This window comes from Catharus ustulatus, chromosome 7 (assembly GCF_009819885.2).
Source record: "Catharus ustulatus isolate bCatUst1 chromosome 7, bCatUst1.pri.v2, whole genome shotgun sequence".
Lineage (NCBI taxonomy): Eukaryota > Metazoa > Chordata > Aves > Passeriformes > Turdidae > Catharus > Catharus ustulatus.
The window spans coordinates 27,774,197-27,799,481 of record NC_046227.1 but is presented as its reverse complement, the minus strand read 5'-3'; the positions used below and the strand labels follow the sequence as shown (position 1 = coordinate 27,799,481).

Sequence of the window (25,285 nt, the reverse complement as noted above, 5' to 3'; positions counted from 1 at the left end):
GCTTCCGGAGGAATAATCAGTGCAGCTTGGAAGACATTTAAAAAGAGCCTGGAATTATTTTGGAAAAGTTGATTTAGAATATAGAAAGTGGGTCTTACAGGCTACTTAACATATATGAGTTGATTTAGAATATAGAAAGTGGGTCTTACAGGCTACTTAACATATATGTGTGTCTCTGTCTTGTGAGATGACCAAATACATCATTTTAACAAGAAAACCACTCAAAGATTTGAAGATGAAAATCAACCTAAAACATCATATTGTTGACCCAGTTCTGCAGAATGATAGGCCCTTTACTTACACTGACTCAGCTGAAGATGCCTGGTTTCAGTGCAAGATCACTCCAAAAATTTCACAGCACATTATGTTCCATGCGAGTCCATGCTGGTATGGATTTATAGTTATTAAAAGCAGCTCTTACCCCAGTGTGATAATATCCTGCACCAAGCAAGCTATAGAATTTCAACCAGTAACCCCTGCACTGGGTCCACACCTTCCAGCTGGGACAAAACACTTCTAGTCTAAGCAGACTGTAGTGATGGAGACCCCAATATTCCCCCTATCTCCTTTTACCCAGGTACATTGACCAGATATTTGAAATTTTTCTATTAGATTTCAGGACTTTTCAATTAAAGATAAGAGCAGTGGCTTCTGCAGGCATACTGAAATGAGTATGGAGACCTGGAGTGTAAGGAACAGGATGCCAATAGGAAAGACTGCGAATTAGGACCAAGAGGCATCATAGCCCGTATGCACTCATTGGAAAGGTTCCTCTTGTCTGTGCATAAATGCAAGATTCAGAAGGAAGCCACATTGGAACACACAGGGGAGTTTAAGGAAGACAAACAATAACTGAAGTTCTTGTATTTAACTGGAAAAACTAGTATGACTCTTGGATTTATAACCTTGTGCAGCATTGGTGACATCGGAGTAATTTTGTCCTGTTCTGGCTGCTTTTCAACGAGAAATAGAAAACCTGAAGGTGATTCAGAGAAGAGCCATTCAGTGATTTGAAACTTGGAAAGCTTGCCTCACAGTGAGAGACTTAAGGAGCTCAATTTATTTATCTTTCTCTAAAGGAGATAAAAGGTGTTTTGTTCATGATATGGAAGTACTTACATCAAGAGAAGATTTTGGAAAGGATAAAGTTCCTTAATCTAGCAGACAAGTCATGACAAGAACCTGTGATTGGAAGCTGTAACCAGATAATGTCAAATGGGAAAAGAAGTGCAGATTGCAGCTGGGTCAGTCTTTGGCATTTGAGCAAGTCACAGAGGAAAGTGATGGATGTAAAGCCAGGTGACATCGTCCACTAAGATCAGCTCTCCTTCGAAAGATGTGATCTAATTCTCCTGTTAGTTACAGGATCTGATGGTGGAATTACAGGGTGAAATTCTCTGGTTTGTGATAGACAGAAGGTCAGATTGGGGATCACAATGGTCCCTTTAAGGCTTTCCTTAGTTTGAAGGAGAAAGTTTGACAGGAGATGATGTGCAATGCCCTCCCCTCTGTACCATCAGCTGCCTCCCAAATTTGCCTGGCAGGAGCAGTGGCCTGCCTTTCCCTGTTCCCCTTTCACTCCTGGGATGCAACTTTTAAGGAATTCTGTACTTCCCTTTTTTCTTCTTCCTTTGAGGACTACCGAGAAATAAACATTGTAAAAACACTCTATAAAACCAACAGGTTTGGGGAAGGTGTTTTTGTTTGATTGGTTGATTGGTCAAATATTATTCATTGGCCAAACTTTTCCTTTTACCAAAGTAACTTTTAGGATAAAAGACTATACACTTGAAAGCTTTGTTATATACCCAATTAAAACATTTATTACTACACCTACTAAACTCAAGGTTCTTATCAATTCTTGTGAAAATAATACTGAAAATTTTAGGAGAAAAAGCATTAAGGAGAGCACATTTCACTACCGTCAGTCTCTGGCATTGTTTTATTTTATGGACATAAGATAATCTTTTGTGCCTAGAAACTGGAAAGGTTTCATGATAAAAGCCAGATGTGACAGTGCTGGGAGAGCAGCTTGAATGTTTCAGTGCAGCTGTCTGGGGAATTGGGCGGATGCACGCAGCATATTTAACACATCATAAGGTCCACTTCAAAAGTGAATAGGTGAAGCAGCCCAATGGGAAGGCTTTATCTTGTAAAATGAGTACAGGTACAGAGAATAGTCATGCATATGCAAAGTGTTGAACTCTGCTTTCACTGAAATCAGTAGCAGCTTTGCCAATAAAGTAAAGAAACAATGGGACCTTTCCAAGATCTGAAAAAAGGTACTAGATCTGTATCCTCATATATCATTATTCCCATCTACTGTTTTTATGTCCTCTGCTGATCCAAACTCCCTGTGGTCCCAGTTTTGACAGGCTGCATAAATGGAGCTGGCAGCAAAATGCACTGAGCAAGTCAGTGAGCATGGACTGATTTCTAACCCATATAAATCTCTTCAAATGTTTGTTTTTCAGAGCCTAACTTTATTGCTGCCTATGACATCGGCTTGTTCACCTACTTCTTCTTCCGTGAGAATGCGGTGGAACATGACTGTGGGAAAACAGTGTATTCTCGTGTGGCAAGGGTTTGCAAAAATGATATTGGAGGGAGATTTTTGCTGGAGGACACGTGGACAACTTTCATGAAGGCCAGACTGAACTGCTCCCGTGCTGGAGAAATCCCTTTCTATTACAATGAATTGCAAAGCACCTTCTACCTTCCTGAGCAAGATCTGATCTACGGTGTCTTCACTACTAATGTGTAAGTAGCACTGGCTCTCCTGCCCTTCCTCTATCCCCAGCAGTCTGAGACTGACAATGCATTGATTTCTTAGACAGTCTGAGCAATCATTTTTGAAAGATCATTTGGTAAACGTGAAGCAATAGATAGGTCTGTGTTATCCATCATGACAACATAGCCTCTGGAACAGTGTTTTTAATCCATGGTTCACAGATTCCTGGAGTCCATAAAAAAGGTGACTGTGCAGTTTTAGGGTAACTTAATTTGATACAAACCTGGGCATTGACAGACTTCAGACTTTTTCTTGGGATAGTGCAACTTGTGTAGTTTAGAGAGATGATCTAAAAGTGACCCAACAGAAATGCATTAATTTCCAGTCAGGCGAATTGCCTGGACAATTTGACACAATTGTGTGAACACTGGAGCTGGCCCATGAGATGGACAGGTGCATGCATTTGGGAAAGAAGGGTTGGAAGGAGAAGAATGAGGCAGATGGGATCACAACAGCCTAGATTGAAAACAACATCTATTGCATTTGAACAACACTGTAATAGCAAGGTCATGAGGGGCACAAGGCATTTAGCATTTCCAAGGCTTGGGGGGGGCTCTACCTCTGCCAGACTGTTTGAGGTCCACAAATCAAAAGCAGCATTGGAACTCTGAGGGGAAGGTATGATTTCTGATACTTCATAATCACCTCTTCCTGGCTTGATATTGAAAAAATTTGTAATTGGAATGATTTAGTGTAGCTGTGAAAGCAGAAAGGAGAAGAGGAGTTAATTAAAAAATATATTAAAAAACTCATAATGTATATTTTTAAGTCAGGAAAACTCAAATAACTTTTTCTCTGATGCCTAAGGCTAGGATGATAAGTTTCAAGCTATAACCAGTCTGCATGGTATTGAGTTTCAATAATACATGTTCTCCAGGGGGGTGTTAGCCTGACGTGTAAACTAGAGAATGAAAATCTGAGTAGTTACTCCATATGGCAAATGCTCAAAGTGCCTTCCTCATGCTGGGCAGCCAGCTTCTTTGGGGTTTTTGTGTGCAGTGCTGTTCTGTCCAGCATGAATAAGGGCCTGTTCCCAGGGAGCCCACAGAAAAGCAAAGCAGGGAAGCCCCACTGTTACAGTACAAACCCTCCTGTTTTAATGTGTCACCTGCTGGTGTGACAGGGCTTGAACTTCAGCCCTTGAAGTCACAAAGCATCAGCCCCACCTTCTTGAGCTAAAACTCTGTAGAGAGCCTCACTGTGAGTCAACAAAGCCTGAATGCTCTTCCCCCTCTGTAAATTCCAAGAAATAGGCAAGTGCTTGGCTACCCTCATCCCTCTTCCATGTTTTGTTTCTGTTCCACCATTGCCAATGTCAGTCAGAAGTGATCCAGCAGAGAAGCAACCAGAAAAATTAAACATGATCGAGCACTGCACCTTGACTGTGGACTAGGGGAAGATCTGTCCTCAGATTGAAAGGCACATGAGTCATTCTTTAAAAACATTTAGAGGATATTAGCCAAACTTCCTGAACATTAAAAGGAAATCTGGCTACTGCTTTGGGCACTTGAGCTGACGCTTTTTTGTTTTTGCAGTTGGAGAGGCCTTCTGTGCCCACAGTGATAATGTTTTATCTCTCCATTTGTCCATTCATCCAGCCAAGATTGGAAGTTGGAAATGAGAAAACTATTAATAACTATTTATTTATCAAATTGGTGATGTTTTTGTACAATCAAGGGGGAGACATAGACTAGCTCTGGCTGAGACAGTTCTCTTCTGCTGTGTCCATCTCCCAAGTTTAACATGAGATGTGATGAGTGTTACCTGTCTCCTCTGGGTACACTTGAGCATTCTTTGTACATCAGGGATGTAAGATCTCTCTTGTATCTTCTGAAGATAATATAATATGCAACATTTGTGTAATTGAAGAAATTAGTAATTGGTAACAGCTGAAGTTAGATCAAATAGCATTTTGGGTCTACAACATGGTGTTCTTTTAAAAGTTCAAAGAGAAAATGTTCCAATTTGTCATCCAACTAGAGAAATAATGGTAATTATTCTTTTTAACTTTCACTGGGACTTATATCATGCTGCATGAGATCTGCATACCAAAGAGGGTTAATTTATGCACCAGTCTGAGTTTCTTTGTGATGAAATACCAATGCAACACAAAACTATGATTTTTTTGTTGCTGTTGTTTACAGGTACTTTTTACTTTGAATGGTTCGTGTTTAATTAATTTAGGGTCATCTTATAAGAAAGGGGAATTACTGGCTGTGGTAACACCCATGTATAAATTCATTGCTTCATGTTATGTTATACCAGCTGAGTCAGTGGGAAAGAGAGCTTTTGGGGGAAGCTGATGATGAAATATTTAAGATGTTTTTATTAAAATTTTCTGGGAGGTAATAGACACAATGTTAAAACCTCTTTGAACTTAACCCATTCTTTAAACCAGTTAGTTAGTCACAGGAGGTAAGAGGTGGGAATAAAGGAAATTGCACTTCACACCAAAACACAGGGGCCAGCTGCACCAGTTGATGTCACTGGCTTGAGACTGGGATCAAACTTTTCATAAGGAGGGATGGGAAATATGCCAAGCCACAGAGGAAAAACAAAATGGTCCACAGATTTAATGGAAAATCTCTTTCCTTTCTTCTTTCCAGCAAAGAGAAAAAGCTAAACTATGAAGTCCTTAGCAGAGCCCTAAAAATATTCTTTTTTTTTTCTGAGTATTTTCATTAGACTAGTGGAATTTTATTCTTTCTTTTCCTTTTTCATTTTCTCCCTCATTGTCTTTTTTTTTCCTGTGTGTGCCTTGAGGCATTTACTTGTCATCCATCATTAGGTTTGTCTTAAGAGCTGCTGTCTGTGAGCATGCACTGCATCAGCAGTGTTCAGACAAAAGTGGAGAAAGGTTTGCCTGGCGTTGCTTTGACATGTTCAAAGTGAGCTACTCCATCATTCTGGGGATGCAAGGGGCAGGGGGGAACAGAGAATGGGAAAGTAAAGCAGGAAGTTCTTCCTGATGTTGTATTGCTAGGAAGAAATATGCTGTGAAAGAATCTGTTCTTCTGCTTTCCAGCCTAGAATGGTGAAGAAAGGCTTTTTTTGTGTGTGCAAGAGAGTGTAATTATTGGTTTAGTTTAAAAAAAAAAAAAAAAAAGTGTTCTTTTCATGGAATTCAAATTGCCTTAATTAGCAGAAAGATACATACAGCAGGGCTTGGGTTATTTAAAAGGCACCATGACAAATCAGTCTCTCATGCTGGCCCTATTTTTAGTTTTATTTTGCTATCTTTTTCTCTAAACCTTGCAGTTTTCCTTAAATAAAAAAAAAAAAAGGGAGTGGGGGAAGGGAAGAGCTGGGAGCAGGTTTGAATTTCAGGTCATCACTTATTAAATGTCCCTTGGGTCAGTTTTGCTGAGGTCACCTTTGAGGAAGTGCCCTCCAAGCCTCTTGAGGCAGGAGGAGAGGGGCTGGTTCAGGACCCTGCAGAAATGGGTCCTCCAGGACTGAAAAGGAACAGCAAGGCCAGCTGATCTGTGTGCAGTGTTTCTGGGCAGCCCAGCATCCTTGGAACCCATTCCTTTCCAAAGAGTCCTTCCCACAGCAGCATTTCCCTCACTGTGCTGTGCCCCTCCTGGCTGAGCGTGGTGGGTGAACAGTCTGCCCCAGACAGATCCTGTTCCCACCTGGGAACACACAGAAGTGAACTGTGCTCATTGAAAACAGAGGTTTTCATGAATTACCAAGACCTTTTTGCATGCTGAGCTGCTGTCAGAACCAGCTGGTTTGTCACTGTCACCTTTTCCCTTCCACTGCATGTATATAAATATAATATTAGGTGATATGTTTTATAGCTGAAGATTTCAGGAACCTGTAGAAACAGAATTTCACCTTGAGAAACAACAAGAGATTAAAAATGATCTTGTTTGTAATCAATAAAGGTAGATGGGTTGTTAAAAAAAATAAAAATAAAACCAGACACAAATAATCCATGCAAATTAAACTACATTCACTTTTCTTGTCAGAACTGCTTTCATGGCCCTTAAATCTCTGACATTTTAAAACCAAACTTAAAATTCATTCTCAAAATTGTCACGCAAGCCATCTGCATTTTACAGTTTATTTATTTATTTATTTTAACTCCCTGTGAGATTGTTATCACTGTACATCTACCTAGCAATTTACATATATTTTATTTGAGTGGAGTTTGATGTCTGTTATGATGAAAATGTCAATGTTCTAATGATTAAATTGATTCTTTTTTCCCCTCCCCTTTTCCAGAAACAGCATAGCTGCCTCAGCAGTGTGTGCCTTCAATCTGAGTGCCATCACTCAGGCATTTAACGGCCCCTTCCGCTACCAAGAAAACCCAAGATCAGCCTGGCTGCCAACGTTAAACCCCATCCCTAATTTCCAGGTACTGCTGTTGCCCTTCAGTTTAGTGCAGTCCCTTTGATATTCTCTTACTTCAGTGGGTTGCTTTGTGTAGGGCTCATTTTTCCAGGTAAACTCACAGAACAGATAAATTGTATTTCTCCACATTTATGACTGTTTTAGCTTATGGAACTCATAGAATTAATGGCAAGAATTGAATGGTTTAAGGAACAATAAGAATGTTCTTGGTTTTTTACAACAGTAAGTGATTTAAATCTCTGTTGCACTTATCACTGACACATGTACTCTGAGGATGTGATTCTCACAAGAGGACATAAGACATGTCCCTACAGAACTGGGAAGGACTGAAAGCTGAAGCTGGACAAAGTCAAACTAGAATGGAGACAATCTGTATTTTCAAACAAGAAAGGTAATTAACCACTGTGACTCTGTAAGGAAGTGATGAATTTTCCATCACTTGATAGGGCCTCTAAGGCTACCAGTGGAAGATGGATGACTTTCTAACACGTGGCAGCTCAGCCAAAAGCCATGGATGTGTTGCCACAGCAACTGGTGAAAGGGGACACATGAGGATTGTCACAGGGGTTCCTTCTCCTTTTAAAAATCTTTGAGTTTATGAATTAGCAACTTTCCAGGATTATCATTTAAAACCATTTTGAAAATGATAAAACAGCTTCAGTTGCTTTATCACCAGATCCAGTCAGTGTGGGGCAGAATATGTGTGTGACAGCCCTGACAAACCTGAGTCTTGTGAAGCATGAGCCCATTTTACAGCTCAGCCCCTTCCCAGCAGGGGAATCCTGGCGAGGATGGACTTGTCTTCCTGTCCTTGCTTCCCCATGGCAAATTCTTTCAGCCTGATTTTTTGAATCTGGCTCTCCTTTATTATGGCAAATGTGCTGAGGCTGCCTGCAAGTGCCATCTGCCTTCAGACTGGTGAAGGAGCTTCCAAAAAGAGCTCTACAGTCGCCTGAAATCACAGCAAGAGCAGATGGGAGACAGGTCTCTGCTGCAGGCAGGGACAGCCTTGTCTTCCTGTTAAGGAACCTGATTTCTCCTCCTGAATTCCCTCTTGGCACCTGACTGAGGACTCCTGCCCATACAAGGGAGCACAGGCTTTGCCTCTTGATCACACTCTCAGCTTGGTGCACTTAAAACCAAGAAACAAAGCCTTGCTGAAGGTCCAGCCATGCCAAACTAGCCAGGTTTTTGTTGTTCTTGTTTTGTTTTTTTTAATTTAAAAGGAATATTAAGGCAAACTGAGAATTAAGAACTTTCTGTCCCTTGCTAGGCTAACCCAGAAGGAATAGTAAAGAATTTTGGAAAGGAATAGTAAAGGACTTTGGAAGGCGTTTCTGTGTAGTGAAAAGTATCAGATAAAATGTGGAGTGTAAAGATTGCAGCACCAAGATGAAAGAAAAGGTTGAAAGGGAAATAAGGAAAGGGAAAAGAGGTATGTGGTAGACAAAAGGAAGATTGCAAGAAGAGATTAAGATGTTTTTCAAGTACAGAAGGAACAAGAGGTCAGTGAGGAGCCTTAAGGAGATGACAAGGGTAATTTAGTGACAGAAAAAGCAGATATTGCAAAAACATTAATTTTTTTTTTTACCTCAGTGTTCACAAAGAAAGATGAGGGAAGTGTGCCAGAATTTTTTTTCTTTCAAAGAGGAAGGAGAAATACTGAAGGATGCAGAGGACCAGGACAGTACAGATTATCAGGAAATTAGAGCAAAACAACATTAAACCAAACCAGAGGGATGCTGCGTCAGCACATGAGCTGCCAATAGAAGAAAAGAATTATCTGTGACATGCTGAGAACAGAAAACAAAACCAACAATGACATTCCTGCCACTGGGACTCCTTTTAGGTGATGTTCTAGAAGGGAAAGTGAATGGGGAGAAAAGCCCCAAAGGAAGATAGTGGTGTGAACCAGAAAGAGTATAGGATACAACAAAAGAGATCTAAGAATGTGATCTTTAGAATGTGGGATGAGTCATGAACTAAAAAAAGACCCATTGCAATAGAAAAAAAATATTAGAACCCACCTGAGGACACATTAAAACCCCACTATTTCCTTAGTCCAGCTGTTCAGGAAGGTGCTTTGATTAAAAAGTGACCACGTTCATAGGTTATGTGAGAATTAACATAACTGTGTTCTCCTAGTTCACACAACCTCTGGAATATTGTAAGGCTTAGTACACCAGCCACTGGAATCCATATTTACTGTGTGAATGTGTGCTAAATCCCTGACAACTCATTTTAGCACAAAGTAGGAGAAGGGCTGCGTGGTGCACCCGGGAAAGGCGGCAATACCACCAAGAGCTGCGGTGATGCGTGTCCAGAGTGTGCACACGGGAAATTTGTACACTGCAGCTCAACTGCTGTAATTCAACATCCTAATTCTCAGCATTCTGACTTTTCTTCAAGGAAAGCCCAAACACCTGGACCCAAAATGAAGAAAAAGAAATATGTGGGATTTTATTTCTGGTGAAATTGCTCAGGTGTGAGCTTCATTTAGTGAGTAGTGAAGTTGTTCATAGACTGAGTGTGGGACTTGACAGGATTTAGTTGTACCACTGTCTCCCATGGTCTTGGGAAGATAAATAACCAGTCATTCTGCTACCTTTTGGAGTAATGCATTTTCTGCCCTCTATGCGTGATGTTGTGGGGAAGAGTGAGATCCAGCCACTGACATGGACCAAAAAGTTGGCACTGGCTTTGAAAATACTGAGTTCTAGAGATTAATCTAAGTTGGAAACTCAGGCCTTAAAATGCATTATCCACCTGGCAGGACTTACAATGTTTAAAAGACACCAGATGAGCTCTTTTTCTCCCCTGTTCTCACTGGACAAGGGAATTGAGTCCTGTTTCAGGGCCTCCCTTGGTGCTGGAGGATGGGTAGTCATGGCTTGATCTGCCTTTTGCTGTCAGGAGAGAAGAGTGTGAGGTGTGGTGTTCATTGTTAACCTACCTTACTTCAGATGCAGATAGTGGGGCCTGTCCAGAGGGAAGCACATCACAGGAAAGCAGTGTGGCAAGTTTGGTTATTTGATGCAAAGCTAGTAAATTTTCAGGTTTTTTAAACTTCGGGTTTTGTTCATTGTACAGACTGCGATGCCAGGTAGAGTCCGAAGATTGTCTGAAATGTTTCAAGGATTAATCACCACAAAAACTTTTTCCACACTGCTACCTTTAAATCTTCTTACTGTTATTTTTAATTCTTTCTTTTTCTCCACTGTTTGTTGAAGCCTTTTGCCCTTCTGCTGTGCTGGTTAAGGGCACCACAAGGGAATGAAACTCCACACTGCTGGTCAGTGGACCACCTAGGAGAAAAGTTTTCAAAGAGTGGGCTACTGGCCAGATCTAGGCTAAGGACCTATGATCAGGCTATGTGCCTGATCCTGTGACCCTCACACAGACCCACCTCCGCGGGAAATCAACAGGACATTCTTGGGAAAGATGAATCAGGAAAACCTTATAAATATGATAGCCTAGCAAATATTCTGAGAATATGAAAACCATAAGCGAGATTGAAATAAAAGCCATCTTTGAGATACCAAACTTTAGTTACTAAATAGAGAAGATCCTGCTAGCTTGGCAGAAGTAGTCCAAAGAGCAGTTTTTAGTGTTTAAAATGTAATATAGTATGGTAATGTAATGATTCTTATAAGCTGTATGTAAATGCTATAGGATTTGTATCTTATATTAAATTAGTTAGTGAAAATTAGAATATTCAACACAGAAGAAAATTTATTGTATTGTAATGGGAACCTTGCTCTCTTCCGCTCTTGCTCTTAGCTCTTACCTTTTACCTCTTTTTTCCCTCTCTTACCACCCTCTTACCCCTTGCTCTATTACTCTTTGCTTTCTCACTGCTCTACTCTGAGCTGTGGCTAGCAGCTCCAGGCAGGGCCCTTTCACCCCCGCCCTTCTGCAATAAACCACAAGCTCCAAAACCTAACTTTAAAGATCTCTCTGTCTGTCCCAACCATCCAGTCTGCTGCCTACAGCCTCATACAATCTCCTACAGACATGAGTTTCCATGCTGGGCTGGGGAGAAGATGCTTTTTCTGAAATCCAATCTTCTGTATTTAGTGTGGGACTCTGAATGATGACAGCCCTAACGAGAACCTGACAGAGAGGGTCCTGCAGGACGCACAGCGCTTGTTCCTGATGAACGACGTGGTGCAGCCAGTGACCGTGGATCCGTACGTGACTCAGGACAGCATCCGCTTTTCCAAACTGGTGGTTGATATTGTTCAGGGGAAGGATACCCTCTACCACGTCATGTATATTGGAACAGGTAAGAGCATGAGGGCTTGAAGCAGTTCCTCCTGCTTGCTTATAGACCTAGCAGCCCTGGGAGCCCAGTTGTGAAGTCCTTACACAGCTGCCATTCAACATGATTTTGGTACAAAACCTCATGGAAGTTGTTTGCCTGAGTAAATTAAAAACAGGATAGAGGATTTGAGGCAGAGTCCCAAGTGATCAAAATATAAATCTCCATTGTGTTTAAAAAGAACAATAACATTTTTCTCCCTCCTTATAAAAACACGTTTCAACTACTCAGGCTAATAAATAACCATGGGGAAGAGCAGAGGTCGCTGGAATTCTCTGTGGTTTCATGCATGTCAGTTGCTTCTCAGTGCTATGACAGACCTATCTCTGAATAAGCAATAATAATGCATAACCCCCAGGCTTGCCCAGGGATTTAATTATGTCTTTCTTTGCAGTTCCACATCCCTACTGGTGTATGACTCCCAGTGCTTTCGAGAATGGGCATGCACTGAAGTTTAAGGCAGATAGGGAAGCTGAGGCAAGTGCTCTTTTGTGGGAGCATAGCAAGCCAGTGGTAGAATTAAGTGTATGATTTAGTCTCTTGATTTTTACTTCCATCCTCTAATTGGCAGGACATGTTACCTTTTCTGAAAAGCCCAGGTATCTTGGATAAATGAAGATGCTGAAGAAGGACAAAGTGTTGCAAACGGTTGTCTTGGCCCATATTCGTACTAATGATAGAGGTTAAATTAAATAGTTTGATTAATCAGACCATATGGCCAGCCTCATGGGCATAATGTTGTTATCCTCTATTGCAGAAGCTTTGACTTTAGAGTAAGATGGATTGCTTCCATAAGTGTTAATTTAATCTCACATCTGAATGCAGAGTCATTGCTTCATTCTCATGTTTAGGAGAATGGACCTTCAGGACTGTGTCATAATTTATCTAACCTTTACCACCACTTATTTCAAAAGTGATCATCTTGGTTTATTATTTATATGTTCTAACAACACTCCCAGCATGGGAACTCCATGAACATTGATTATGATGAGAAGATTGTACTTAAATGGAAATACAGCATATGATATCTTGATATTTAAAGTGAGGAGTCCAAGCTACAAAGCCTTATAGAAAGTTGGAATACTTCCTGCCTCATATCATTAGTGTAGAAAGGTCCAATGCCATAACCTTAACTACTTACTCATGTTTGCTTTATGGCCCTGGTTAGTGGTGGCTGAAGAGTAAGATCTGCTGGAAATGTTTAAACCTGTGAAATGCTTCAGTACAGATGCTCTAACCAACTGAGCTAATCTCAGGGTCAGCCCTGCCCAGAGGCAGCCCTGAACACAAACCCCGTCCTGAGAACCAACTGAGCCCAAACTTCAGTCTTGTTCCACATCTAAGTGAAAGGAAACTTCATATGGCAGCCAACCCCACCACTATAAATTGCTGAGCTTTGGCACCAATGCAGAAGTTACTGGAACAGAAGGATTAAGTTTCAGGAACAATCAGGTGGACAGACCTCTTGGGGGTTTCAGTGAAAAGTGGTGTGCATTAATCTCCCACAGCTTAGCAGATCTTTGAATTGTTTAGGTAAGAGCACTGTGAGCACAGACGTATGTTTCTGTGTACGCACACCTCGTGCCGTAACATCCCCTGGTCAAGCTGGCTTCTTCCAGGAAGAGGATCAATTAGGTCTGTGACCCATGCCGTCATTATGGAGACCTCAGAGATTTCCAGCAGGGCTGCTGCATCTGTTATCATTTGTCATGACATCAAATCACACTGATCTGCTCCATAAACCAATAGAAATACAGACTCAAGGCACCAGAAATGATTCTTGCTATCCTGGGTCACCTTGCTCTGTAACTCACTGCTAACGGGACCAGACTTCTCTGCCTCAGTGCTCCAACTGGGAAACACTGCCAGGTACTCACTCACTGCCCAGATGGTTCACATCCTTCTGAATCCCTGTTTAAGTGCATTCTCAGGTGGTTTCTGCTGAGGATTGTAATGATGTAGTTGGAGCTCTCTACCATGGGCAGCAGCTGACCCAGGACTAGGCTGAATGAGCTCTGTAGAGATAACACTAATATTTCCCTCTTTAGGCAGGTATGAAATGAAGTCATTGCCTCCAAGATTTACTTGTGCCTTGTTTCTTTTTCTATTAGAGTATGGCACCATCTTGAAGGCCCTTTCTACCACTAACAGGAGTCTGAGGAGTTGTTATTTAGAGGAAATGCAGATCCTCCCTGATGGACAACAGGAAGCAATCAAGAGTCTCCAAATCCTACACAGTGACAGGTCACTCTTTGTGGGTCTAAATAATGGAGTGCTAAAAATTCCTTTGGAGAGGTGCTCCATGTACAGAACAGAAGGGTAAGTAAATTTACAGCTCTAATGTATCACACTTCTAGTTTAAGAAAAAAGCACCAGGGTAGCATGTTCCAGTCTGATTCAGTTTAGAGGCTTTTTGTTTCATCCATGAGAGACAAAAAACACTGCTGAAGTGCATTTCCTGATAGATACCTGCATGACAGGAGTGATCAGCATAAGCAAATTAATTTTTTTTTGGTAAATGTTAATTAGTCCTCTGAAATTAATCAGATGCTTACTGAGGAAAGGCTTACAATATTTACTTTTTTTTTTAAACTTCATATTACAGTGTTGCTTTTATTAAGTCCATGTGTTTTCCTGGTGGTTCTTATTGGCACTATGGCTGAAGGTTTCTGAATTTGGGTTGCAGCCAGCCTTTCCTTGTTTATCCATGTTATCACCTCTGAAACATATGATGAGGCAGGGTTGGGCTGTGTGGCAACTTGTTATTGCTTTTGGAAATCAATAGTTCATCTCAACTATGTGTGACACCTCTTACACTTGGATAGATTCTGTGCCTTGATTGTACCTTTTAAACAGAGTAGGAAAAATGGCCTTTTCTAATTGTCTGCCTTGGATCCAGAGCAGTCGTCCACACAGAACTGTACAAGGTTTTTGCATCCAAATGGTGCCTCTCCATCATTTAAGCAGGTGAAAGAGTGTGATAGCAACTGTTTGAGACAGATGCTCAAATAATCTCACTGGGTGCTGTGGGCATTTACTTGTTTACATCTCCTGAAAATGCTTTTCTTTCTCCTCTCATGCTTTTGCCTTGCTTTCCTCTGTGAGAGTTTTGTGTGAAACTGATGTCCTCTGTGCTAGACAAGAGGAAGGATTTTGTTAGCAACATTTAAATGGATTCCCTCTTTCATGGCCTACTGCAAGATGTCCCTGTTCTTATGCCAAAAAAACTGACATAGAAAATGTCACCATAATTTTAGTTTCAACAAGTAGAGTTTGTCTATCAGCTTGCACTAAATCCACGTGTGTCTAAAACAGACGGACACAAAAGTGTTTAGTAAGAGAAAACCACAGCTGGAAAATGCCATCCTGTCCTCAGCCCTTAAAAGCAGAGATTTTAAAAGGTAGAACATAACAGCTGTCCTTTTCAGGCTGTCCTGTATAGTCTCAGTCTGAGAATATTTATGTGTGTATACATATATATGATCCAGTTTCAAGATAAATGAGCTCTTCCTTTCCTTCCCTAATCTCGAGTTCAGCTTTCCAGTAATTTATAGATGCTGTCCTATTTTCATCCTGCTCAAGTACTTTGTATGACACTTCCATTAAAATTCAAATGTTGGAGGTTTGCTGAATTGTCTAAAAATGGGGCAAGCAAGAAAAAAGCAGTGACTGGAGAGCAGATGGGTGAGGTATCTCACAGGACCACCATATTTAGGTCCTGGAGCCTGCAGAGCAGCCTCATATAAGCTTATCCCAGCAAAACAAAAACCTATCCTCACAGAGCTTCCCTTGCCTGCTGGTGACCAAAAGCAGCCTCAGTTTCATGCACTGTATGGTGCTGAGTCCTGGCTGAAATTACTGTGGTTTGGTTATCTGTGCTGTTTTTTTCCAAAAGCAAACTTTCTGGAGGCAATTTTGAGTGAAATAAGAGAACAGCCCAGTTCTTCAGGGTTGGGAGATTCAAATTTTGCCTCCATTGACTAGTTTCATGATAGAAATCAGCAAAACCCAGCCACTAGGGAATAGCAAGGTACACAAGATAGGGTCTCCTGATGGCACGGTGGGATGTGATGTGGGAGGTCAGAATTTGCTGAATTTGGGTGCTGACCATTTAGTGTTCTTGTGTTCATTGCAAAGGATCCTTTGCCCTGTAGGTGAGGCTTGTGGAGACACTGTGCATTTGGAAAAAGGAAGGAAAAAAGAAGAAAATGTAGGAAAGCCAAGAAATTCCATAATTTATTTATTTGTTTGAGGGGATGTTTATGATATTATTATTACATTTTAGGCTAAGCAGTATTTTGGGGGGTTTTGTTTGCTTTTGTTGTATTTAGTTTTTTGGGGTTTTTTTTGTTGTTGTTGTTGTTCGTATTGGTTGGTTTTGGGGGGGTTTTCTGGGTTTTTTGTTTGTTTGGTTTGGGTTTTTTTCTAGGAAATTATTCAACTGCAATTTTTTTCAGCTGCAAATGTTGGAACCCTTTCTCCCCTTAGCACCCTGGCTATGTAGGTGATAAGTCAATTTGACCTCCTTTGTATTTCTTTCAATCCTGAACAGTATCAAGAAGGATATTTTAATTTCCTCCAGTGCATTCCACCTGGCACTTCTCCTGGGCTGTGATTTATTGCTTATTGTTGTGTCTATATTTAATACACGCCAATATTCAGCCACTATGGGAAGAGGGCTCCCGCCCCTTCAACACTCCCTGCTTACTTTTTTGTTGTGCTGTGACTTCGTGACTGGCCTCCTCGAAAAGCTCTGGTTTCAGCAGCTTTTATAATGCAATTGTTTTGGTGGGGCGGCTCGGGAAGCTCGGAGGTGATGCGGAGAATTTGTGCCTCCCAGGCAGGAATACCACATTGTGAGTTGTAGACTCTGCCTTCTGTTATCAGGAAACTTTTCAGCATTTTACACCCGGGGGGCTGATGTGGCTTTGTGATTGCTGATGCAGAGCTGGTGCCTTGCACTTGCCTTCCCCCTCCTCCCTGGAACAGGCAATCGTGCATCGAGACAAAATCGACCCCAGCATCGATCCCGACCGCGATCTTGGCTGCTTTAAAACCTCGGGGCTTGGTACCCAGCCTCACAACTGGGACAGAGGGGAAACAGCAGCAAACGGGAGAGATGGAAAGGGATAAGGATTTCTGCCATCTCCTTTGCTGTTTGTTTACTGACACGGCACCAATTCAATCTCTTAAATGGTGACCAGTGAGTCAGCCCCGTGTGGTGATGCAGGGGGTGTCTGAGCAGTGTTTTGTGCGTGCCCACTGACCTGTCTCAGTCCGTCTTTTCAGAACAGCCACTCTTAGCAACAGGACAGCGGGAGGACATCTGTAATGTCAGCTGCCCAAATTTACAGGCTGGACTTGGCTGCAGGGCCCTTGGTGTTCCTGCTGTTTGTCTTTCCTGCTCTCTTGAGTGCTGCCGTTCCCCACTCTCCGCAGATTCTCAGGAAGATGGCCAGCATGAGCAAAACCTACCAGCCCTCTGCATATGCAGAGTGTTTTGAAGGCTGCTTTGCTGGGTGGTAGTTTGGCTGTGCTTGCTGCTGAATTTTGCATGGCTTTGAAATCTTTGTAACTTCCCTGCAATTTTCAAATGAGCGTCGATTTTTTTTTTACCTCAAGTTGCCCCCAACCTTTGGTGAGGAATATCTGAAGAACCAGTACTGCAGCCTTATCACTGGCACCACTGTATCTTTAGTATGTGCCTGAACAAAATCCCAAATCTGACTTTCAGAGAGCTGAGGACCTCAGATCTGCAGCATTATTTTCAGGTGGAATGTAACTGTAAGGCATAGTTCAGTAATTTTTCCAAAGGTTGGGGTGCAGTTATTAATTTTTAGATTTGCAATCAGGCAGATAGGAGAATAAACTGGTTGTTACAGGAAATAGTTTATGACCTCTTTCTGTTGACTCTGCAGCATCAGAACCATGGGCCTCTGAGCAAACAGCAACCCTGAGGTGGGCCAAGGATTTTGACTGCACATTTAAATGAGGAAATGAAAATGTTTGTAAATAAGACCAGATGGTCTCTTGAATACCCACCCCTTCTTCTCTCCCTGTCCCGAGCAGTTTATTTTAATAAACTTTATCTTGATATTCATTCCTTCCTTCCTCTTTCTCCTTCCATATTTTTTTTCTGCATAAAACTTGCAGTTAACATGATGCAAGTTGCAATTTTGGATGTGCAGTGTGGTTCTGGGGATAGTTTGGCTTGCCTGTGCCCTCCCTGCCGTGCTGTGGGCATCTCCCAGGCTGTGTCAGTGCCACCTCAGGTTACCTTCATGCCACTGTGGCTGCTCCTGCTTCCAGAGCCAGCTCCTCCTGCACACAGCTATGAGATGCTCTTACCTGAACCCTTGCCTGCTTTTTGACCCGATTGCAGGGAATTTGCTGTTGAGTGCTGGTGAGTTTTTGCCCTCTTGCTTGGCCTAAATTCTGCTGCACATCCCCTCCAGCCATGGTACTTAATGCAAAGCTGACAGAAATGACTCAGCTGACAAGGACTCTTATTTGCTGACTTGATATCTGTGAGAGAAGCACAGCTCACCTCTAAATAGCTCTGGGCCAGTGATCAGACAAACTAAGTACATATAGGTGAGTAACTCCTGGAATGGCTCCAGGGAGGTTTTGGAAGAAAAGGGTCAGCAGCTACACTAAAGAAGTAGAGAGTTTTCTGCCCTCTGTCTCTCTCCAAAGTGGAACTATAGCTCCAAGCACAATCACTGTACCAAATCCACCTTTGAAGGAGATTAGATATCATATGGAGGATTACTTTGGAACTTAATGTTTTATTCTTTTTTTTTTTTTTTTTTAAGTCTTATATGATGCAAATTCCTGTGTAACAAAGGAGTGAAGCACTTGAATGTAGGATTCTAAAACCTATTACCATATTTCAGGAGTGAAACTATTGGGGAATTTGTTTGGAGAAATAACATAGTCTGGGAAAACATCTAAAAAACTTCTAGTTTTGGGGAAGGATTTAACTGAATACGGGCTGGAAATCCTCTGACTTCTTCATCAGAATGATGAGAGCTCCTTGAAGGACAAACAATGAACTATTGTTGGGTGAAAAGAAAAATGTTTCAACAGATAGAGGAGGGAAAACAGAGACACTTGTTCAGTAGAGCCCAGCAACCCAGCAGGTCGCTGAGGTGACACTGATGGCCAGATTGTTCATCAAAGATTTTGAAAATCCAACACCTTTTTCTTAGCTGAGGCTGTTGAAAATCTGGCCCAGATTTTGATTTGAAGATCTTCTCCCTGAGAGTTTAAAAAAAAATCAGCACATTGAATATCCGTTTAAAAATAGAGGCGAAAGGAAAGGTAACAGACTACAGAAATGTTGTGATAAAGCTTAATCATTAATTTCCATCTGTTCTGGTTGATATGGCCTCTCCACAATTAAGGGAATTAGCTAATTATTGTATCACCAGTAATGCTGAAAAGCTTTGGAAGACTTCATAGGCAGAAAGGAGAGTGCTCAGCCCAATGTTTTGTCATCCACACTATCCAATAATACATCAGAATAAATCACTTAAACATCTGGTTTGACATTCTGGTTGCATTTAAGAAAATAGCGAGACTCCCACTGACGGAGAATGAAGACATCAAACAGAACCATGATCACTAAAGCTCTTGGAAAGAATGAAGTTTGTAGATGAAATGGATCTGTGTTCTTTAAATAGAAGTACAAAATTATACCATTTTCTCTATCCTGACAACACATTTGCATCTGCTGTAGCAGGCAATTACTCCCATTTTCTTTAATGTAGCTGTTTATATATGTAAAGTTAAGTGCATCCATACTATTTGCAGGATATGGACCTCTCAGGTTTGAAGGGATGGTAAGGTCTAAGGAACATGGCTTTCAGAATAGCAGTTGGAGAGCTTCACTTGAATGGTCTGGGAAAGGGATGTGTCTGAAATTGGAAATAAAAAGCAGACAAGGATAAGCAGTGAGGTAGTGAGCTGGGGCATGTTTCCTGTAAGATGCCAGAGAGATTGGTTTTCAGTTTCATCTTATTTGACATTATCTTTAATGGCATGGAAGAAAGAAAATAGCATACTTTGTAGATGGCATTTAAGAATGAAGGAATCACAAATAACAGTGAGGAGAGAAATGCAGTGCAGGGCCAGCAGGGAAACCAGCAAGAGGCTGAGTTTGAGGAATAAGCCTCTGCTGAGGTTTCTGGTGCATGTGTTGCTGAAAAAGAGAAAGGATACAAAATAGGAAGGGACTCTGCTTCCAACCAGATGCATTATTACTGTTTTTCTCATTTCTACTATCTGCTCAAACCAATGACATGTATTACATTAATTTTAGGTATCCTGTACACTTTCAGGCTCCCGCTTTTAGTTTTGAAATCTGGAAATGACCCTGAGTGAACAGAAGGGGACTTCAGCAGTAGCTGGAATCCAGAGTAACACAGTTGCTGAAACAGATGAAGGTCACTTCAGAAGAAGCCAAACAAAATCAGCTGTTTTCAGGACTCACTTCCTTTTTTCTCCTTCCCACCATGACTGGGTTACCAATTCATTCTGGGTTTGCCAGGAGGGAGGACATAGGTTGAACATGCCAAGGCTTTTGTTTGCTCCCTATTTTGAAAGCATCCTGCCAACATGACTTAGGAACAGTTTAGTGTATGGATCCTTTTACCTCTAGGAGATTGGCTTAAGGCCAGCTCAGATCAATGCTGTCTGAAAGTCATTACCATCTGATGCCTGCTAGGTGGGCTGTGTGAAATTACTTTCAACACAGTGGCAACTGACAGGAAAGCATGTAGTTTTCTTGGAATATGTGATGTTAGGATGACATTGATGCTATTGTTACACAAACAAGATTAATAACTAAAGCTACCAGCAAGCCCCAGGGCATATACCCATTGCATCTGTCAATTCTTGCCATTTGCCACTATTATGTCATAAGATTTGTATTCTAAGCAATGGTCACATTCAGTAATGTGGCTCCTGATGAAAGGGTCTGCAGTCTTACTGCTGCTATGGCTGGTTTTCTTCATGCCTCAAGCTTCAGGCAGAATTTGCAGGGTAAAACACAAATGTGTCCAATGTTAATATTGAATTAATGTATTGCAACAGATGCATCATTAACTTTTTATCAGGAGATGTGCTGTTTTACCTGTTTGGGGAAGAGGAAGTATCTGGAGTTAGAGCAAATTTGGGTTTGCTGGTTCAAGTTTAAAATTGAAGTACATAAAAATACATAAAATATGTATGGGTTATAGAAAAATATAATATTGTACAGTCTGGTATCTTCTGTCTAAATACCCAAGTATTGTAGAACTATGTGAACACTCCAGTTTGCAAGAGGTAAAGCTGGATTTCAAGAATATCCATTTACTTAAGTGATGTTCTCTTGTTAAAAAGAGGAATGAACATTGTTTGATGGTTTTATTATAATTACATGGAAAGAAGCACTGGACAGTATGTAGCAGGATCATTTTGCCCCTTACACAGTGTTAAAATATCTCTGCATTAGAAGGGAGATGTGTTTGATCCTCAGGCTGTAATGGATGGTCTAATATTTGTTTTACTTTCCCAAGATACATTAATCTACAAAGGCTCTATCTAGTTTAATCTGCATCTTGTTGAGCAAAAAATAATTACCCAGATCTTAACAAAATCCAACTTTCACAAAGGAGCTGCTTGAATATGGATTACTTTGTGCAGCCTAGGTGACAACTGTAGGCTATTTTCAGGTTTCTTTATCATCGTTCACACTGCTTTCTAAGTTTTCTGCCTTAGCAATTTTCTTTCCCATCCTAAGTTCCCATTTTAGTGTAACTTGTGTTCTTAAATCATTAGCATCTTGCAGAGACTGCATAAAGCACCCCTTGCAGTGGATTTGCTCTTTCCTAAGCCACTCTTTGCCTGTCTCCACCCACACCACAAACTACAGCAATTTGCCATGTTCACACAGAGGTCTCGGATCTGCAGCCACGGAGCAGAAGCACAGGAGCAGAGCACGTCTGAATCTGACAGCTGCCTCCAGACACTGACTGACACAGGGCAGAGACAGGGAGTAACACTTGAGTGCACTGATTTGCCCAGGCTGCTTTTCCAAAAGGATGCCTGGTCCCCTCTGCCTCTTCCCATCTGGCAGCCCTGGGGAGCATGTCTTCTTAAGGCTCAAAAGCCTGCTGAGGCTTGGAAACGGTGGTGCTTCGCAACCCAGACAAACATGCCCCACATTCAGGAATTCCTTCTGGCTATTCCTTTCATTAGGACTTCAATAGTATCTGAGTTTTCTTGTGGATGAATGATCCTGTCACTAGTAGTCAGAGACCCTCTGTACTTTTGTTATTATTAGAGGTCAGTTTTGTTTGGCACAGTGACAAGAGTTTCTAAAAGTCTTCGTGAAGGAACACTCCTTTTTTATTTTTTTTTTTTACTAATCTGTTTTACTAATGTAAACATAAATCCAGATTTAATCAGAGATGGCATTAATCTTCATGTTTGAATAAATGGAATGTTGTTTTATTTCACAGCTTTAAAAATAAAAATAAATTCCTATCCAATAAAGAAGTCACTGTTGCTAGAAGATGATGGAATGGGATGTCAGAAAGTACGAAATTGAATAGTTGTGTAGCTTGTGCGAGGCCATAATCTATAAACCTCGATCGATTAAAGTGATATTGAAAATGGGAGCCCAGAAGGTGAACTCTAGCAAGCCCAGGTCCCTGATGTGGAAAAGAAAATGAGATGAAACTGCCTGTGAAAATCCTCTGTCTGTGCACTGTTTTTTTAATAAGTAACATGTGTTTGACTCATAAATGGACTTCAGTTTTGGAGGTTGTTTTACACCATGGCTTTAATTTATGCATTCAAAACAAATCATGTTCAAAGCAGCAATCACTGATGCTAAGCGTGTGTGGGTGATAAATGACACATGCACACTTCATCTTCTCTGCCTCTGCATCCAGTATCACGCGCCAAAATACCAAACCTTGTCTGTCCAGATTAACATCAACTGCACCCCTCACAGTGGTGGTACCTGTGAGCTGCAGCATGCTCTTCCCAAGCAGGGTCCTGTCCACAAATAGCCCTGTGAATTCCTTATGTAGTATGTGGCTACTGGTCTTGAGGAAAGGGCAGCAATATCTTGCATGGAATATGTTATATTCAGCAGCTGAGAAATGAAGCTGCTACTTGACCAGCATCTGACTAAAGCAGCTCAGTTCCACTTGGCTTCTCTGCTCATAGGGAAAGATAATGGATTTGTACAGATCACTAACTCATTTCTGCAGTTTGAATTTTTAAAGGTATCAAAATTAGAGGGATTGTTAGAACGTCTGGTGCTTTTTTTCCCCTTTAGAATCTTATTTTCTTAAACCACAATCATCCTTTTGATTTTTGTTCTCCTCTTTTCATGCCATCTGGCTTTAGGGAAGACAGAGGTCTGCTCTTTCTTGCATGGGCTATTGAGGTTGTCAGTAATTATGATTTGGTTGGCTGGAAGCTAATATGGTTATTTGTTTAGTTCATCCCCTCTGCAGGTTGCTAGCAATGGGACAGTAAGCTAACCTTGTCAGGAAATGCCTGTCTGCCAAACACTGCCTCATGCTAACAACTAACACAGCTAAAACCTCTTTATTGCTTGCAAAAGGCTGTTCTGTTGCAGGTAATCATTCTAAGAGTGCGACAAACCAGTGTGGAATTGGAGTTCTTATTGTAGGTTGTATTCCCCAAAAGAGCAAGGGGCACTCCTGTGCTGCCCATGCTCCTGAGATGCTGAGCATGGATGCTGAGCACTGCTTAGTGCCTTGCAGGATCAGGGTTATAAATGCTCTGCACCAGAGGATGTGCCTCTGATGGACTGACTGGTGATGCCCATGGGGTCTAAAGGACCAGGTACAGAGGCAGTTCTTGTGTCTCCCTGACAAATGGGATCTTCACTGCAGGTTTCAAGCTCATGAGTGAAAATGCAGAACTGTCTTCTGGTGCAGTGACAGGGTTTTGTGAGCAAACACAGCTTGGGAAGGAACTTCTCAGCCTTTGGGTCTAGAGCCCTGCCTCTGCACATCATCATGTCCAGCCATTCCATTCCTATTTGCTATTACTCATAAAAAAGGAGTGATAAAAAGTTAAATGAAAGAGAGGAAATGAAAATGGGAGAGTAAGCACAGCCTGGAGGATGAAAGGAGCAGAGTTCTTCGTTGTGAATATTTCAAATTAGTTTTGTGGCTCTTGGTACAAAATGGCATTTTTATGTGTCTTCTGTCTGGCAGTAGGAATGGGAAGAGGCTGTAGTAATTCCTTCTTTCCTTTGGTCTGTCAAAGCCTAACCTCTTGGGTCTGGTTCCATTGATTTGATTATTCATTTATTATACAGTCTAAAGTTTTAACTCTCAGGGGAAAATGACCAAAAGATGAAGTTGTCTAGACCCAGAGCAAATTAAAGTGGGAATGGAAAACTTTTGAAATACAGATGTTTAAGCTTTAATGAAGATTTTGACAGAAGATGTCATTCAGGACATTACAAAAAAAGGGATCTTGGGTAGCATCAGCACACTGAAACCCTTTTTACAGCACATGCCATTAGTGAAGGCTAAGCACACCAGGTGTCAAAGACCATGTAAAATCTCTTTTGAGTCATAGGTAAGAGTTTCCATTGACTTTAGTGGGTTGTGGAGAGTGTTCCTCTTGCAGAGTCTTAATCCTTTGTGCTATCCCAGATCACTGCTGTAGAAATGATTGCACCAGCCAACAACTGGGAGGTTTTACAGCTCCAAACAGCAGGCAGCAGGTGAGCTCTTATGAGCAAGATCTTATTTTCATGCAAATGACCTTAGTAAGTGAGAATGAGGAACTGGAGGAAAAAACCACCTTGAATACGAGACACAAATGGAATTGTTTTTCAATTGAACCCTTCAGTGTATGCCTTTATGCCTCACACAAGACATTTATTGTGAGGCAATGAATTAAATGCTTCATTATTGATAGTAATGCCCCATCAAAATAAATCCAACCTCTTAGATCTCTATCAGGAAGTTCCAAGTCCTTGCTGAATGCAAGATTATAGTTGGCTGGAGGGAAACTGAGGTTGTGGGCCATGTGGTATCATCATCATCATCATCACCATCATCATCATCATCATCATCATCATCATCATCATCATCATCATTTTACTTTCACAAGCATCCCACTTTGTAGGATTTCATTAACTAAGTCATTAGCAGCAAGAGAGGCAGTGTTAACCTGCTATGCTCAGATAGTCTTTTGGGATAATGGGTTCCCACAACAGGATAGTGTCTCATTAGTTCCTTGAAGTATTCCCAGCCTTCTACTGAGAAGACTTAAGTGAAATGTTGCCTTTTTGTACAATATAAAATCTGGGTAACCGAGTCAGTGGCAGAAGTCCCATTGCCTTTGAAACATCAGAATTTCATACGTAAACTCCTCTCCTTTGTACCTTATTTCACAGTATTTACATACTGCCTGCAAGACTGCAGGCCCTGTGGCCTCTGTGAGATTTTTCAGCAGTATCATAATACAAAATGGTATTTACATGTAAACATTTCAATTTATTTTGTGTTATGAGCACAGGGAAATGCTGTGATATCTTTGCATTTTCCACACCATGGTGCCTGATCTACTAAGAACGACAGTGTACTTCTAAAGCATTTTCATTTGGGTATGCATGTGTGCTTGCATATATTTGTCTTTTAATATGTGTTTGCTGATGTGGTTTTATCTTCTAATGACATAAATAGGGAGATATATATATATATTCTAAAGATATTGTAAGGATATAAAGTGACTTTTGAAGTGTTCACTGAAAATATTTGCCAGGA

General features: G+C 41.2%; 1 protein-coding gene across 4 annotated transcripts in view; it reads left to right on the top strand.

The window, feature by feature from the left end:
- SEMA5B (semaphorin 5B) overlaps positions 1-25,285 on the top strand; it is a 267,399-nt gene that overhangs the window by 195,485 nt on the left and 46,629 nt on the right. For all 4 annotated transcript variants that reach the window (XM_033064123.1, XM_033064122.1, XM_033064124.1 and 1 more), the window contains exons 10-13: positions 2,475-2,760; positions 7,022-7,157; positions 11,231-11,438; positions 13,586-13,793. In XM_033064123.1, coding sequence (XP_032920014.1) covers positions 2,475-2,760; positions 7,022-7,157; positions 11,231-11,438; positions 13,586-13,793 — 838 coding nt within the window. The remainder of the gene's footprint in view (positions 1-2,474; positions 2,761-7,021; positions 7,158-11,230; positions 11,439-13,585; positions 13,794-25,285) is intronic.